Here is a 15,298-nt window from a genome sequence, read left to right on the forward strand (position 1 = left end):
GATCCCACATGCTGCGGAGCAACTGGGCCCGTGAGCCACAACTACTGAGCCTGCGCGTCTGGAGCCTGTGCTCCGCAACAAGAGAGGCCGCGATAGTGAGAGACCCGCGCACCACAATGAAGAGTGGCCCCCGCTCGCCGCAACTAGAGAAAGCCCTCGCACAGAAACGAAGACCAAACACAGCCAAAAATAAATAAATAAATTAATTAATTAAAAAAAAAAAGACCTTGCAAATGCAGAGTTGAAAGAGATGCTTTTCTTCTCTGAACTGGGCACTTCGCCTGCTCTAAATGCAGAACTCTGCAGCACCATGAGTCTCACCATTCACTTGTGCCAACAGACACCTGTAGTTTGTGCCTGAAAATTTTCTTACATCGTTCCTCTTGAGCCTTCACAATTACCTAGCTATAGAAAGGAAATAAGATTTTGTACTGTCCTTTTTAAAGGTAGGACAAGGTTTAGACAGATAATTATTAATGAAGTTTAAATGATTTTAATGATTGAATTCTTACTATAAACACAACATTAAACATTGGAACTTTTGTTTGATTCTAGAAGAAACAGAAATGTTGACTGCTGATATGGATGCCGGTAAGTTAGCATTCTTCTTTTTTACTGGTCCTTCTCTGGTTAAATTTGCATTTTAATGTCATTTGCGTGTGTGTGAGTATGTACACATATATGCAATATAATCGATTCAAGCAACAATTACCTTTGATATCAACTTAAATAGAAAAGAATAACATTACTACTTTCCTTATCATTTTTAAGAAAAACAAGCACAAATGCTTCTTGAGAACTGCTTTTAAAATGGGTTGATTCATATGGCTAGTTTTGAAATGAAAACAATACTCTAGTCCTACAAAAGGTTTTTCTATTTGTTATGAGATTTGTTAGGTCAGTTTTGTCAAGAACAACCAGATTTCAAGTGTGACCCAGGACATACATTTTGAAATAGAAAAATAATAGATGTGAATTGAATGAACCTGCTCTTTTGCAATATTTTAAACCATGATAACAGGAGGTCTGTGAAGATCTGTATGTTGGCCAGTTCTGCACTGAGGGCCAAATTTAATTAAAGTATTAAGTTTCTGGGAAGACAGTAATTGTTAAGAGCTTTTGAGTCAGACTGACTCGTATTAAATCCTCGTATTAAATCAGTTATCTGTTAGTTGTGTGACCTTAGGTGAGTAACAAGCTCAAATGCAAATTAGGAATGAAGTATCTCCCTATTTTAGGAGGTTTAAAAACTGAAGTTCATGTAAGACTCCCTTCCAATTGCCAGGCCCAAAAACTATCAACAATTTTTTAAAAATCAGGCAATGCGTGAAAGATTTAGATCTCAAAGCTACAGATATTAGTTAGAGGGATTTCCAACAAAGGCCCTTTATTTTCTATTCAAGGTAACATTAATTTTCAGATACTACCCAAGCTGGTTTCATAGTCCTCAAATGATGGGGTCCCTCTTCTTTCAAAGGTCCAAGCAGAAATTTAAAATTTATCATCACACTCTTCCCCCAACACAGTTCTTAGGATGGATGGGACTCCCCCCAAATTCTTTTATCCACATTTGTTCACAACTTCTCTCCCTTGAGGACCTACCTCCTTCTTGTATGTTCAAAGTAATTGAGAATGATATTAATTTTCCTTTCTCATTTGGGATGGCAGAAATTTTTGTGACATGATAAAATAGAGCGAGAGAATAAGAAGAGCATCTTATACTTTTACTTTCTTCCTTTGTCATGAATTCTCTTGCAAATTCATGTCTTAAGCCTTGGTCTACCATGCCTCCCAGTGACAAACGTGCCTTGTCTGAGTGCTCACAGAGGAAGGAAATATCAGCACATGTCAAGTAGCTAAAAACACAACCCCCCTCCCAGCCCATTGATCCTGGATTGTCCAGGGGTTCCTGGCACATTACCTCTCAGGGTTAATATGATGATTAAGTGATATAAACTATATACAAAGTACTTAGCATGGGGCCTGACAGAAAGTACTCAACGTTAACATCATTAATGTTAATATTATTGAAAAGAGTCCCATATAAACAACCTCGAGAAAGTAAAAACTATGAAAGTAAGAAGCTGGAGTTCTGCATGTGACCCCCATCCTGAACTGTCATGGTAGTAATGCCTGGGCATGTGGCTTCTCTTATCTTCCAGAGGCTGGTAAATGTTTAACCCCTCAGGCAGCCTCTTTCTGCCACTAGTCCACCTTGGGCAGAACTTCAGAGAATCAAGCCAATTTTAATATTAAGCCAGAATTTTTAAACAAGGTGACTAGCACAGCTTAGCATCTAAAATAACTTACTAATGAATCTGGCCTGTTTCATATTAGTTGTGACTCTGCTGTTTTTATGGCATAGATAATCAAGAAGTTTGCCCAGAAGGTAATCGTTTCAAAATCGTAATGATGCAATCTCTTCCTTTCTTAAAGAAAGAAAATGGATAAAATCGTTTTTCCCTAAACTGTCCTGTGGAGTTAAAAACAGCACGCACATTCGAAGGAAACGAGTCATAGGAGGAAAGTCAGCAAAAGTGGTAAACCCGCACAAAAAGTTACAATGTCACTTCCCAGGAGCAGCCCAAGTTTGAAAAAATAGAGGTGGGGGTGGAATGTGGTAATTACAAGAGACTGAGAGTCTTGCCATGGAAATATCTTCGAGCCACCTGTCTGGGAGGATGGCAGTGACCACACAAATGTCTTTACAGGGAGACTTCCCATGGCAGGTGGCAATTAAGGAAGGTGAGAAAATCAACTGTGGAGGAATTTATATCGGTGGCTGTTGGATTCTGACTGCTGCACATTGTGTCAGGTAAAAAAACGTCTCCAGTAGATGTTGGATTTCCTGAAACAATGAAGTTAGGTAATAGAGATTGTGGCAGGTGATAAATAAAAGCATATATAAGAAAAATAATTGACAAGTTCCACTCTATTATCTGCTAAACGCCCTCTGATATTCATGATCGGGATCCCAGAGGCCAATTCCCCAGAACCCACTGTGTTCCCCTCACACCAAACTGTTGATCCCAGCTGGCAAGGGCAGATCAAACCTGTAGGTACCAAGTTATTTCACGTGGCTCATTTGCATGGATCAAGGTCAGCCTGGAGAACAGGTTCAGAATTCTGCCCTCAGTTATGACCTTTAGAATGAATGAAGCACCATTTATTGAGCACCTCTTACAGACCAGATACTATGTCCAGCACTTTCATATATGTTATTTTGTTTTAATATTCTTAACAGTCCTAAGAGGTAAGTATTATTCCTCCCATTTTCTAGATAAGCAGACTGAGACTAGAAGTTACATAACTTGGCTAAAGCAACACTACAAGTCAGTTGCAGAGCCAGGGTAAAATCAAGTTCAACGTATCTGACAGTAACTTAGATGAAGGCCTGCTTAGAAAATCCGCAGGTGACCCGAAGTTGAGAGAGATAAGAAATCTGTTGAATGACACCCATAAAAATCCTCATGGATTGGAGCAATGCACCAACTCTAAGTTCTTCCTTCTGAATGACCCTTTTCTCTTGGCTTCTGTTACACAACACTCTCCTGGTTTTCTACCTACCTCTCTGGTCACACCTTCTCTGCCTTCTTTGCAGCTTCCTCCTCCAGTGACTGAGCATTATTGCTCCCCTGAAATACCTGAGTTCCTCAAGATGTATCCTGGCTTCCTCTTCTCTTCTTACTTCTTCTTCCTAAAATTTTCTGTCCTTTAAAATACCACTGTATGCTGACACAACGATATTTCCAGCCTAGACCTCTTCTCCAACCCTGACCCTACAGTACACTGACTATCTTGGCTCTATCAGAAGTAAATCAAATTCAAAAGGTCTAAGACCGAGCTCATGATATGCCCCTTCCCCCAGATACGGCCCTGACCCAGTGTTCCCTATCTCAGCAAATGACAGCACCATTCATCTAGCTACACGGGGCAGAAATCTAAAAATCTTCGCACTTCACTCCCTTAACCCTACCATAGCTCAGCCAGGGTATCACCAACTCCAGATGGCTTCTTTAATTTCCAATTATTTAATTCTCAAAACTTCTTTCCACTATTACCCTGCTCCCACCTCTTTCCTGGATTATACCAACCGATTCTGAATTGGCTTACCCACTGTCACTGCCCAGCACTGCCCCCATCTATCCATTGCCTACTGTGCAGCAACAGTAGTAGTTCCATACCTGGTTTTGACCACTTCCCACTTAAAATTCGACGGCTTTGCATTCCTCTTGGGATAAAAAAACTAAACAGAATGTTTAACACAGCTCATTAGGCCCCGAGTGATGTGACCCCTAGTTACCTCTGCCGATCTCGTCTTGCCCCACAGCGCCACTCCTTGCCCCTATTCCACCTGCTCTGGCCTTCTTTCCATTATTCAAGTGTACCTTGCTCCCTGCTGCAAAGAGACCTTCACCTATGGTTTCCCATGCCTGAAAGCATCTTTCCTACCTTGTTTCCCTAGTTAGTGCTCCTCGTTATTCAGATCTCAGCTCAATCTTCACTTCCTCAGAGAACCTTCCCCCACTCCCTAAAGTCTAAGCCCTCCTGATATGTTCTCAGAACCCATGTGCTGTGAGTTCCTCTCACTTTTTACAGTAGAATACATATCTTCACTGGTGTGATTATCCACTTAATGCTGCATCCTTTCCTAGACCCTGAGTTCCATGAAAGCAGGAACTATTTGCGATTTGCTCATTTCTGCATCCCAGTGGCTAACACAGTGCCTGGTAATAGTAGGTACACACTAAATATTTGTTAAGTAAATTGAATGGATCAACAGTTAAACATTAAACAATATTCAGGACCTCTGATCCTGAAAAACAACCAAAAGTAATATGAAACACAGCATTCTTGGAACTCTACATTTAAATAAAAGCATCTTGAACACTCATTAGTTCCTAGGACATCACTGTTTAACTGTAAGGTGATTCCCTGAGAAAGTGATGGTAGACACCCAATTTGCTGGAAACCATGAGGTGAAAATTGATATGAAAATAGAGTGAGGCATCGGGACAGGCAATATTTAGCTCATTCACCATCTCAACCAAATTCTAAAACAGCTGCTGTGTTCCAGGTATAATACTCAACACAGACATCCATCTGTAGATGATAAGACCCTATCTTTGACTTCAGGTAGCACAAACAGGAAGAAAGGCTTGTGAGCAAATAAATACAATGCAGAGTTAGGATGAAGTCAGTTTTAAAGGTCAGAATGATGACAGCTGTGGTCTTCACCCTGGGAACCTCCGGGGTTCTGTGCTCTGACTCCCTATTTCCTCGAGCACATTTCTTGCTAGACGCTCTCTGGTCTCTGCTTAAACACCTTCAGTGCCGGTGCTCTTACTTCAGAGGCAGCCAACTCATTCTAATTCTGGCATATCTGGTAGTTAGCAAGATCTTTATGTCCCTAATATTGAGCAGTTAGATGAACTATTCCTCTCTTCATTTACCCGCGGACTTTAATTCTGTCCTAAGCAAATTTAATTGCACTGTTTCATGACAGCAAAGATTAAAAAAAAAAATCCGGGAAAATGAAAAACTTCCTTAAAAAGGGAGAATTTAAAGATGAAGCATCAGAAGTCCAATTTATAGTTGTTTTTTTTCTCAATATATTTATTTCCCTTTTCCTTTCTGTTACAGAATCAGCAGAATTCGTCGTTACCAAATATGGACATCATTTACAGACTTGTTAAGACCTGACTCTCAGATAGCTGTTCAGTTGGTAAATCAAATTATTATCCACGATAAGTACAATGGAGCCACCTACCAAAATGACATAGCTTTGATTGAAATGAAAAAACACCCAAGACGAAAAGAATGTGTGTTGCCTCATTCCGTCCCTGCCTGTGTCCCCTGGTCTCCCTATCTATTTCAACCTAATGATAAATGCATCGTTTCTGGCTGGGGTCGAGAAAAAGGTATGTTTTACAGTTCGTTAATCAGAATTCAGGGGCTGAAAAATGAATAGGAATAGAAATGCATAGGAGCTAATCTCCTAGTGTCCAGAGAGAAACATTGCATCAAATCCAGAAAAATGAATGTCCAGCCAAGGCCAGCTCATGGGCATAGGACCTGTGTGGTTGCCCATGGGCTCTGGGCACCGAAGAGACTTGTGCTTGGTGTACTGCTCTATTGTCACCATCAAGAAATTCTTAATGAATTTTGCAGGGGCCCCACCTCACATTTTCAATTTTCACTTGGTTCTGCAAATTATGTAATTGATTCTGACCTAGAGTTTCAAAGGATACCTATACTCTGTGATATAGAAAAAAATAGAGTGACGGGGGACATATAGCATGGGCCTTCTGGATTTGTTGGAATGATATGGATGAAAGATAAAAAGGTTTTCAAAGGGATAATCATAGTATATGCTGAGTCAGTGATCCCACAACCCTTCAGCTCTCTCCGCTGCCCTCCCCTATTCTCCATGCCTCACACCTCCACATCCCACAAAGAGAAAGAGAACATGAAGAATTCATTCTTTGAGCTTCTAAGAAGACTTGAGGTGAAAATTCATATGAATAAGAGATGTAGACCCTTAGGGACAAATTATTAGCAAGACATGCTAAATTGGAGATAGATTAGAATTAATTTAGGCCATGCTTTTCCCTTCTTCTCGAAGTCAGCCTAGAAATTTAGCTTCCTTTCGACCTCTTAAACTCTTTGTAAATAACTTCACTGCATTAGTCTAATAGATTCCTATTCCAACACATTCTTTATAATTGCCATATTGAAAAGTATAAAATACGCATGTAAATGAACCTGGATTTGTGGTATGTTTGAATACCCAAGATTTACAAAATACTAAAATTTTATTAGTAATTAATTCATCCAGAAAGTATTATGTCCTTATAGTCGTTCTTTTTTTTTAATTAAATTTTTTATTGGAGTATAGTTGATTTACAATGTTGTGTGAATTTCTGCCATACAGCAAAGTGAATCAGTTATACATATACATATATCCACTCTTTTTTTAGATTCTATTCCTATATAGGTCATTACAGAGTATTGAATAGAATTCTCTGTGTTATATATTAGGTTCTTGTTAGTTATCTATTTTATATATAATAGACTTTATATGTCTACTATGTCATATGTCAATCCCAATCTCCCAATTTATCCCCTCCCTCCCCTTTCCCCTTGGTAACCATAAGTTTGTTTTCTACATCTGTGACTCAATTTCTGTTTTGTAAATAGGTTCATTTGTACCATTTTTTTACATTCCACATATAAGCAATATCATGTGATATTTGTCTTTGTCTGACTTACTTCACTCAGTATGACAATCTCTAGGTCCATCCATGTTGCTACAAATGACATTATTTCATTCTTTTTATGGCTGAGTAATATTCCATTGTATATATGTACCACATCTTCTTTATCCATTCCTCTGTCTATGGACATTTAGGTTGCTTCCATGTCCTGGCTATTGTAAATAATGCTACAATGAACACTGGAGTGCTTGTAAAAATTCGAATTATGGTTTTCTTTCTCCACACCCTCTCCAGCATTTGTTGTTTGTAGATTTTTTGATGATGGCCATTCTAACCGGTGTGAGGTGATACCTCATTGTAGTTTCAATTTGCATTTCTCTAATAATTAGTGATACTGAGCATCTTCTCATGTACCTCTTGGCTGTTTGTTTTTTTAATATCAACATTTTAATATTTTATGTCATTTTATTTTGGCTGCACCTTGAGGCTTGTGGGATCTTAGTTCCCCAACCAGGGATTGAACCCCGGCCTTTGGCAGTGACAGCGCAGAGTCCTAACCACTGGACAGCCAGGGAATTCCATGTTCTGTTTTTTAAAAACTTTTATTATGTACATTCACATGTACTCACAAAAGTAGAGATAAAAGTAAAATAGACCTACCTTTCCTCACGCAGCCTTCACAGTTATCAACATTCCACCATTCTTGTTTTAGCTCTCTGAATTGATCACAATCACAATCGGATAATTAGGAAAGTTTATTCGTAAAGGAGTTAATAACAAAGATGTAGGTGGGAGGTTGGGGAACCACAAGGGCTATGCAGGAACCCAGGACTAACAGTACCAGAACTGAGACCTTTCCTGGATCTGAAGGTATAAGGTGAAGGAGAAGTTACCAGAAGGAGAGTCTTAGGTAAAGCAGGCTACCTTGAGAGAAGTAATGACCTTGGGTTGAAGGTTATAGCCAGCCCCAATCTCACTATCCTCTCTCCTTCCCTCCTTCCCTTCTGCTGGAGTCCTCTGCTGGAAACCAGAGGTGAAGGCCTTCCTATCGAGGCAATCCCTCCAGCTCAGGCTCTCAGGGCAGAGGGCAGGGCATTGAAGGGTGGAGAAAGGATCCAAAAGAGAAATCAGGAGCTTTTCAACATATTCCCCCACATGCACTTACTTTTTCCTGGAGCATATCAAATCAAATCCCAGCTATCACGTAATTTTACCCATGAATACTCCAGTATACATCTTTACCAGGTAAGGACTTCAAAAACAAAAACAAAACCACAACACCCTTCATACTCAACAAAATAAAAATGATTCCGTAATATCGTCTAATAACCAGCTGTGTTGAACGTGCCTTAATTATTTACAAAAAATTTTTACAATCAGATTATTTCCATTGGGATCCAAACAGTGTCCACACATTGCATTCAGTGGCTATTTTTCTTAAATCTCTTTTAATCTAGAACAGTTACCTCTTCCTTTCATTTAAAACGTATTTATTTTAAATGGAGCTGGGTCATTCTTATTTTAGAATTTCCACACCTTGGGTCTGGATGATTGTATCCTTGATGTGGCATTTAACATGTGCTTCTGTTCCATGTATTTTCTATAAACTAGTAGAGATATTCTTATGCACTGATTTATTTATTAATCAAATGTGATTCAGCACATTTATTGAGCCCTTTCTGTGAGTGCAAGATAGTAAGGCTACAGTGCTAAGGTCTCACTGCTGAAAAATATGGACCCAGCCAACAAACAGGAGATGCTGAGCCTACAAAGTGGGATGGCAAAGGCCAGCTCTCAAGGGACTTACAGTACAGAGGCGCCATCAGACGTGAATGCCACCACCAGACAGCAGAACGTGACAGAGGCTTCAAGAAACATACAAAACAAGAGTTCAGGGGAGGAAGCAATCTCCCGATTCTTAAAAATCTCTCACATGTTACAAGAGCTTCCAGTTTTTGAAGGCTTATCTTGAGTTAGGGGAAATAATAAATTACTAATTTTTGAAAAGCTGTTATCCTGAATAAGGTAGTCATATTAAGACTAACTTGAAGTAGGACTTGAAGGAGAAAAAAACTCTTTCCTGATTTGCTACATACATTGGTGGATTTGTTTCTTCCTCTGCTTCCCAGAAGAGAAGAATATTAGTCCTATAGTTAACTACTACATGCTCAATACACTGCTAGGGTCTGTGGCGGTGTCCTCTCAGGATAAGCAAGAGGTCTCTGTCCCCAGGTAGTTTAGAGATTAATTGAGGAGCCACGTCATTTGGCATAAAATATTTAGTGTATAATAGAATTACTGAGTTCCTGCATTAATTACATAAATATTTATTAAGTAACTGATCTGTGCTAGCATGAGGCTGGATGCTGGTGCAGCAGTGAATGAATCAGGCCTAGCCCCTGCCCTCTTAGAGCACATAAAAGTTGCTGCAAGCTGGGAGAAAGGAAGAGGGGAGACAGGGCAAAAATTTACTCCTTGTACCTGAGACATCTCACCCTGTGTTCTTAGGTTGTTGTCATCTTCCCTGGACTGTCAATCAGCAACAGCACCTGGTCCTTGTCTTTCCTTGGACCAAGTTCAAGTCCCAAATCTGTGACTTAAAAGGAAAGGAAATCCTAAATCCTCTTTCAATCACTTTCAGATCGTTTAGGAGATAGAGTTCCTCACAGAAGCAAAAACACATAGTAACTTCCTATGTATTTCCTTCATCTTAAATTCTTATATTAAAAAGTTGTTTGCACTCTAACAAGCCCTTTCAAGGAAATAAGGGACTATAAGAAGACAGGAGCTATTTACGTAAGCTGATAACAGATTCCTAGCCATCCCCCAGCCCTGCCACTGGACTCAGTGATCAGAGTGGAATAGTCTATCCTATTCATCTCACAGTACCCAGGCCAGACGTTCCATAATGCCCCTTGACTATTTTTAGAAAGACAGTTCTAGAAACTGGGGATACCATCAGTTGTATGACTAAGTTTGCTAATCAATTATCCTCAAAAGTTTACATATGTATTAAAGAAAATATATATTCTTATATGTTCCTAATGGTTTACTAAATTATGAAAGTAAATACTTAGAGCTCTCATTTGTAACTTCAAAATGTCTACTTGTTTTCTCTCTTTGTTTAGATAACCAAAAAGTCTATTCACTTAAGTGGGGTGAAGTTCACCTAATAGCAAACTGCTCTAAGTTCTACCCAGATCGCTACTTTGAAAAAGAAATGGAGTGTGCAGGTAAGCACTGAGTGGCTTCTCAGAAATGTCTCTACACTCACTAACCAAACATGTTTTTCCTCCCCACTGAGTCACCCCCTTTATCTGGGCCTCCAACTCTTTCCTTTGGTCTCTGGCTCTTGCATCATCAAACTCTTTCAGCCCCTTTCCCTCAGCTCAAGTTCCACAATCTGATACCAAGAGGAAAAATCTTCCTTAAGCCATTATGCAGCAGTCTAGCAAGGTGATTGAGAGCACAGCCTCTGGAACCAGACTGCCTGGGTTTACATTCCGGTTTTTACCAATTACTACATGTGTGACCTTGAGCAAGTTTCCTCACCTGCAACCTTGGTGATCTTAATAGATGAGGAAAGTGAGATGCAGAGCAGCTATATAAGTTGCCCAAGTCTTACAGACGACAAGTGGTATATTCGGGATCAAAACCCAGACTTCTAAGTAAAAATCCAAATGATCTCATTTCAAATGCGTCCAGTTGGAAGTAAATTCTCCCTCCTCGGAAATCCCTTTATACTTCCCACAATACCTTCCACTCTCTCCTTTAAGATCACAGGGATGCTACTGCTACTACCTAACACAACTACAGCAGTCCCTACTTTTGTTGGTGACCCAAAGGCAGGGTACCAGCCAGAGTAGTGCATTTAGGACACTTTATTGAAACCATTTATAAATAGTGGGTTATAGAAAAAGGCAGAGTTATTGACCTCCTATAACTTCTTGGATACAGTGATTTAAAATCTTAGAAAGTCATAAGAGTGAGAAGAAAGTAAACAGGCCATTTCCTGTGCCCTCCCATCTTGAAATGGAATTCAGGATTACAGAGGACAAAAGGGGCAATAGCACAGTTAAGAGGACAAGCTCCTAGGTCTGTTTGCCTGGGTTCAAGTCCAGGCTCTGCCACTTATTAGCTGTATGACCTTAGACAAGTTAGTTAACTTCTCTGTGTCTTGTCTCATCTTAAAATAGGGATAATAATGATACTTCTCTCATAGGGTTGTGGTGAGATTTAAAACAATGAATGACTAATACATATTAAGCACTCAATGATCACTAGGTACTTCTATTATTTTCCCACTCAGCCTTTGAAGCTACTTTCAGATTGCTATCTCATCATAGTATATGCTTCCACAAAGTAGAGGAAGGAGGGGGAGCCCTTGCTAAACTTGGAGAATGAGTAGAAGACACAGCATTTCCCAACCTGCATCTCTACAAGTCCGTGGGCCCGCTCTGTAAGGGAGCGCACGTGTTATTGCCTGTTAGGCAAGTGTAAGAAAGTCAGTGTCAGTACAGTCATTGGTGGAAGAGGCAGGAAGTCGGCATGGCAGCCTTGACAAATGGAAGTAAATGATTTTCTTTTTCCTTGGTCTTTCTCAGGTACAGATGATGGTTCTATTGATGCCTGTAAAGGGGACTCTGGAGGCCCCTTAGTCTGTAAGGATGCCAACAATGTGACTTATGTTTGGGGTGTTGTGAGTTGGGGTGAGAACTGCGGAAATTCAGAGTTCCCAGGCGTTTACACAAAAGTGGCCAATTATTTTGACTGGATTAGTCTTCATGTAGGAAGGTCTCGTATTTCTCAGCACAATGTATAAAAAACTGTGCTCTCTTCTTTCTACTCTTTTTCTCTCAGGAGTTACATTTTAATTGAAATGATACTGCATAAGTAGTACTTCTTCAAGGAAAAAAAATAAAGGCAATTTTATTGGACATTTTTTTAAAGGTCTCTACAAAGTTTATGCCTTTTTGGAATTCTGTACAATTCTCAAATAAAAATTCTAGTCAAGCATACATATTTTATTTATTAGAAAATGTGATTGGGCTTCCCTGGTGGCGCAGTGGTTGAGAGTCCGCCTGCCGATGCAGGGGACACGGGTTCGTGCCCTGGTCCGGGAAGATCCCACATGCCGTGGAGTGGCTGGGCCTGTGAGCCATGGCCGCTGAGCCTGCGCGTCCGGAGCCTGTGTTCCGCAACAGGAGAGGCCACAACAGTGAGAGGCCCACGTACCGCAAAAAAAAAAAAAAACAAAACCACAAAACACAGCTTAGGGACTTCCCTGGTGGCACAGTGGTTAAGAATCCGCCTGCCAATGCAGGGGACACGGGTTTGAGCCCTGGCCCAGGAAGATCCCACATGCTGCGGAGCAACTAAGCCTGTGCACCACAACTACTGAGCCTGCGCTCTAAAGCCCGCAAGTCACAACTACTGAAGGCTGCGTGCCTAGAGCCCGTGCTCCGCGACAAGAGAAGCCACCGCAATGAGAAGCCCGCGCACCTCAACGAAGAGTAGACCCTGCTCACCACAGTTAGAGAAAGCCCACGTGCAGCAACTAAGACCCAACACAGCCAAAAATAAATTAATTAATTAATTTAAAAAAAACAGAAAAAACACAGCCTAGTTGCAGCCACCCATAAGTTCCCATTCCAAGGCATTTAATCGTTCAGACAAGAATCAGCACAAAACAGCATATTTTGTATTTTCATAATTTGTTTTGATAATTTTGACCATAGTTTCTTTCCCTAGTTCCTCTTTCTATTTTTTCTTCCTGCACTACAATTGTGTTTTCTCCCCAGTACTCCATGGACACGTCTCTTGTGAAGTTCACCAATAACCTACATGTTATTAAATCCAGTGGTCAATACCCTGTCCTCACCTTCTTGCACACCCGCTGAAGTGATGGTTCTATCTTTCTTAGACACACTGGAATGTAGCGCTCTCCTGCTGCACTTGCCTGTTCCTTCTTAGTCTCCTTTGCTGCTGCTTAGTTACCTGACCCCCTACGGCTTAGACCCTGTTCGCTCCTCTTTACATGCTCACATTTTAGAGGATCTTATCTAGTCCCATGGCTTAAAAGCCGTTTCTATGCTGACGACTTCCAAGTTTATTTCCAGCTCTTATCTCACTTCTGAACTACAAATTCAGTGCAAGCTTCTCAAACATGGTATGTCTGAAATTGATTTTCTAAATTTTCCCTGAAATCTGCTTCTTCTGGACTCCTCCCCATTTTAGCTGGTAAGAACTCTCTATCTTTCCAACCGTTTAAGCCAAAACCTCAGTGTTATCCTTGAGTCTTCTTTCCCTTTATACCACATTCAGTCCATCAGTAAATCCTGTTGGATCTACCATGACGTTACATCTAGAACGTGACCACTTTTCACACCTCCACTGCTTCCTCCTTGGGCCAAGCCATAATAATATCTTACCTAGTTTATAATGTCCTAACTGGCTTCCTGACTTCCTCTCCTGTCCATCCACAGTCAAAGTATATATAGACAAACTAGCCATTTGCTAGCAGGCAAGACCTGGAAGCTGTGGGTTTGCAACCAAGTGTCTGTCTCGATAATAACAGGTTTTGCTGAGTAGATGAAAGTGCTCTGTAAAGAAGCCTCAAATGCTATTTGGGAGAAAAGATGGAAGTGGGTCATCTAGGAGTTATGTGATATGGTCAGTCAGGGCTGGCTTCACCAGCAAGCATCCTGTGCCAATGCACAAGGCCCTGAACCTAGAAGGGTTCCAGACTTGCTTTTGTATCTCCCGTTATCACCTTGAAGTTCTTAATAATTTTTGAACAAGGGGCCTTGCATTTTTACTTTGTGCTGAGCCCTGCAGATCACGTAGCTGGTCCTGTGGTCAATGCCACACCCTGGTATCTGACAGCAGGAATTCAGAGGAAAAAGTAAATCTTGGAATCGTTGCAGCAGAACAAATATCTAATGATTGATTATGAAAGAATGTGAAAATAAAACTTAGAATCTTGTTTTCTGGAAAGATGGCAGTGACTTCCATGAAGAACACAGTAGAAAAGGAGATCTGTTTGAGAGAAAAAGAGAAGATCTCTATCAGCCAGAGGAAATGGAGTTTGAGAATTTAATCCCTAAGGAAAGATGCGACAACAAAGACTAAATCTGAATCCTCAGAGCTGAGGCTGTATTTAGGGTAAAGAAATTAGATGAGATCACCAAGGAGTAAATGTATACAATAAAGGTAAAAAGGAGAGATTTGGGGTGTCTATAACAGGGCTGGAACCAGGTAACGTTACTATACAGTATTCTGTCTTTTTTTCTGAAGACTTATTCCCATACCAGTGAGTTTCTCTGAAAGAGCCGAGCCTGGTTTAAATGTTCCCCTGGTGCAGCTAGGTGGGACCTCAGAGGTAATCTGGTACAACATCCAAACTTCAGAGATGAGAAACCCAAAGCTCCAGAAAGCTTAAAAAAAAAAGAATTCTGTTTCTTTTTCCCAACTGTTGAAATGTGCTGTCCAAAAATTAAAGAAAAAAAAAAATCTTTGGCATCTGGTGATGGCAGAAAGAGACCTTGGGAAGTCCCTGGAGGTCCAGTGTTAGGACTCGGCGCCCTCACTGCCAGGGTTCGATCCCTGGTGGGGGAACTAAGATGCCGCAAGCCACCTTGATTTGACTGGATACTGTCACACGACTGCTCTGCGGGCCCCTCAACTCCTTTACTGTAAAAAGGATAATACCTCTCAAGCACATTTCTCCTCTTCCTTCCACTGTAGTTCAAGTTGATCACAGCCCAAGGGTGCCTGGCTGAGCATCTGAGGGCAGACTTAAGGCAGGCCGGTCTCCACTAACCTAGCCTGGGGTTGGGCTCATCTGGCGACCACCTTTTTTGTTTCTAATTCGCCCAAAGTTTGTATTCCTGAAAAGCGGTGTTCTGAGTGTAAGAGATCAAGTCCATGAAGTGCCTGGCACAGACTAAGCTCTAAATAGAGAGATAATTCTTATGAGCTCTGCACTGCACATGTATTATAAACTCATGAAGCTTGTAAGAAACACAAAACGGCAAACTAGAATTTATTGGTAATTCTTATAGAAAGGACACATCTTTTCT

General features: G+C 40.7%; 1 protein-coding gene across 6 annotated transcripts in view; it reads left to right on the top strand.

Moving 5' to 3' along the window:
- The window catches only part of CFI (complement factor I), a 35,623-nt gene extending 23,457 nt beyond the window's left edge, over positions 1-12,166 (top strand). For 5 of the 6 annotated variants that reach the window (XM_030864077.2, XM_060298742.1, XM_060298743.1 and 2 more), the window contains 6 exons: positions 556-591; positions 2,437-2,540; positions 2,712-2,815; positions 5,644-5,921; positions 10,346-10,450; positions 11,822-12,166. In XM_030864077.2, coding sequence (XP_030719937.1) covers positions 556-591; positions 2,437-2,540; positions 2,712-2,815; positions 5,644-5,921; positions 10,346-10,450; positions 11,822-12,039 — 845 coding nt within the window. In that variant the 3' untranslated portion in view covers positions 12,040-12,166. The remainder of the gene's footprint in view (positions 1-555; positions 592-2,436; positions 2,541-2,711; positions 2,816-5,643; positions 5,922-10,345; positions 10,451-11,821) is intronic. The other variant, XR_009563856.1, reaches the window with a different exon arrangement.
- The last annotated feature ends 3,132 nt before the right edge of the window (positions 12,167-15,298 follow it).

The sequence above is a fragment of the Globicephala melas genome, chromosome 5 (assembly GCF_963455315.2).
Source record: "Globicephala melas chromosome 5, mGloMel1.2, whole genome shotgun sequence".
Classification (NCBI taxonomy): domain Eukaryota; kingdom Metazoa; phylum Chordata; class Mammalia; order Artiodactyla; family Delphinidae; genus Globicephala; species Globicephala melas.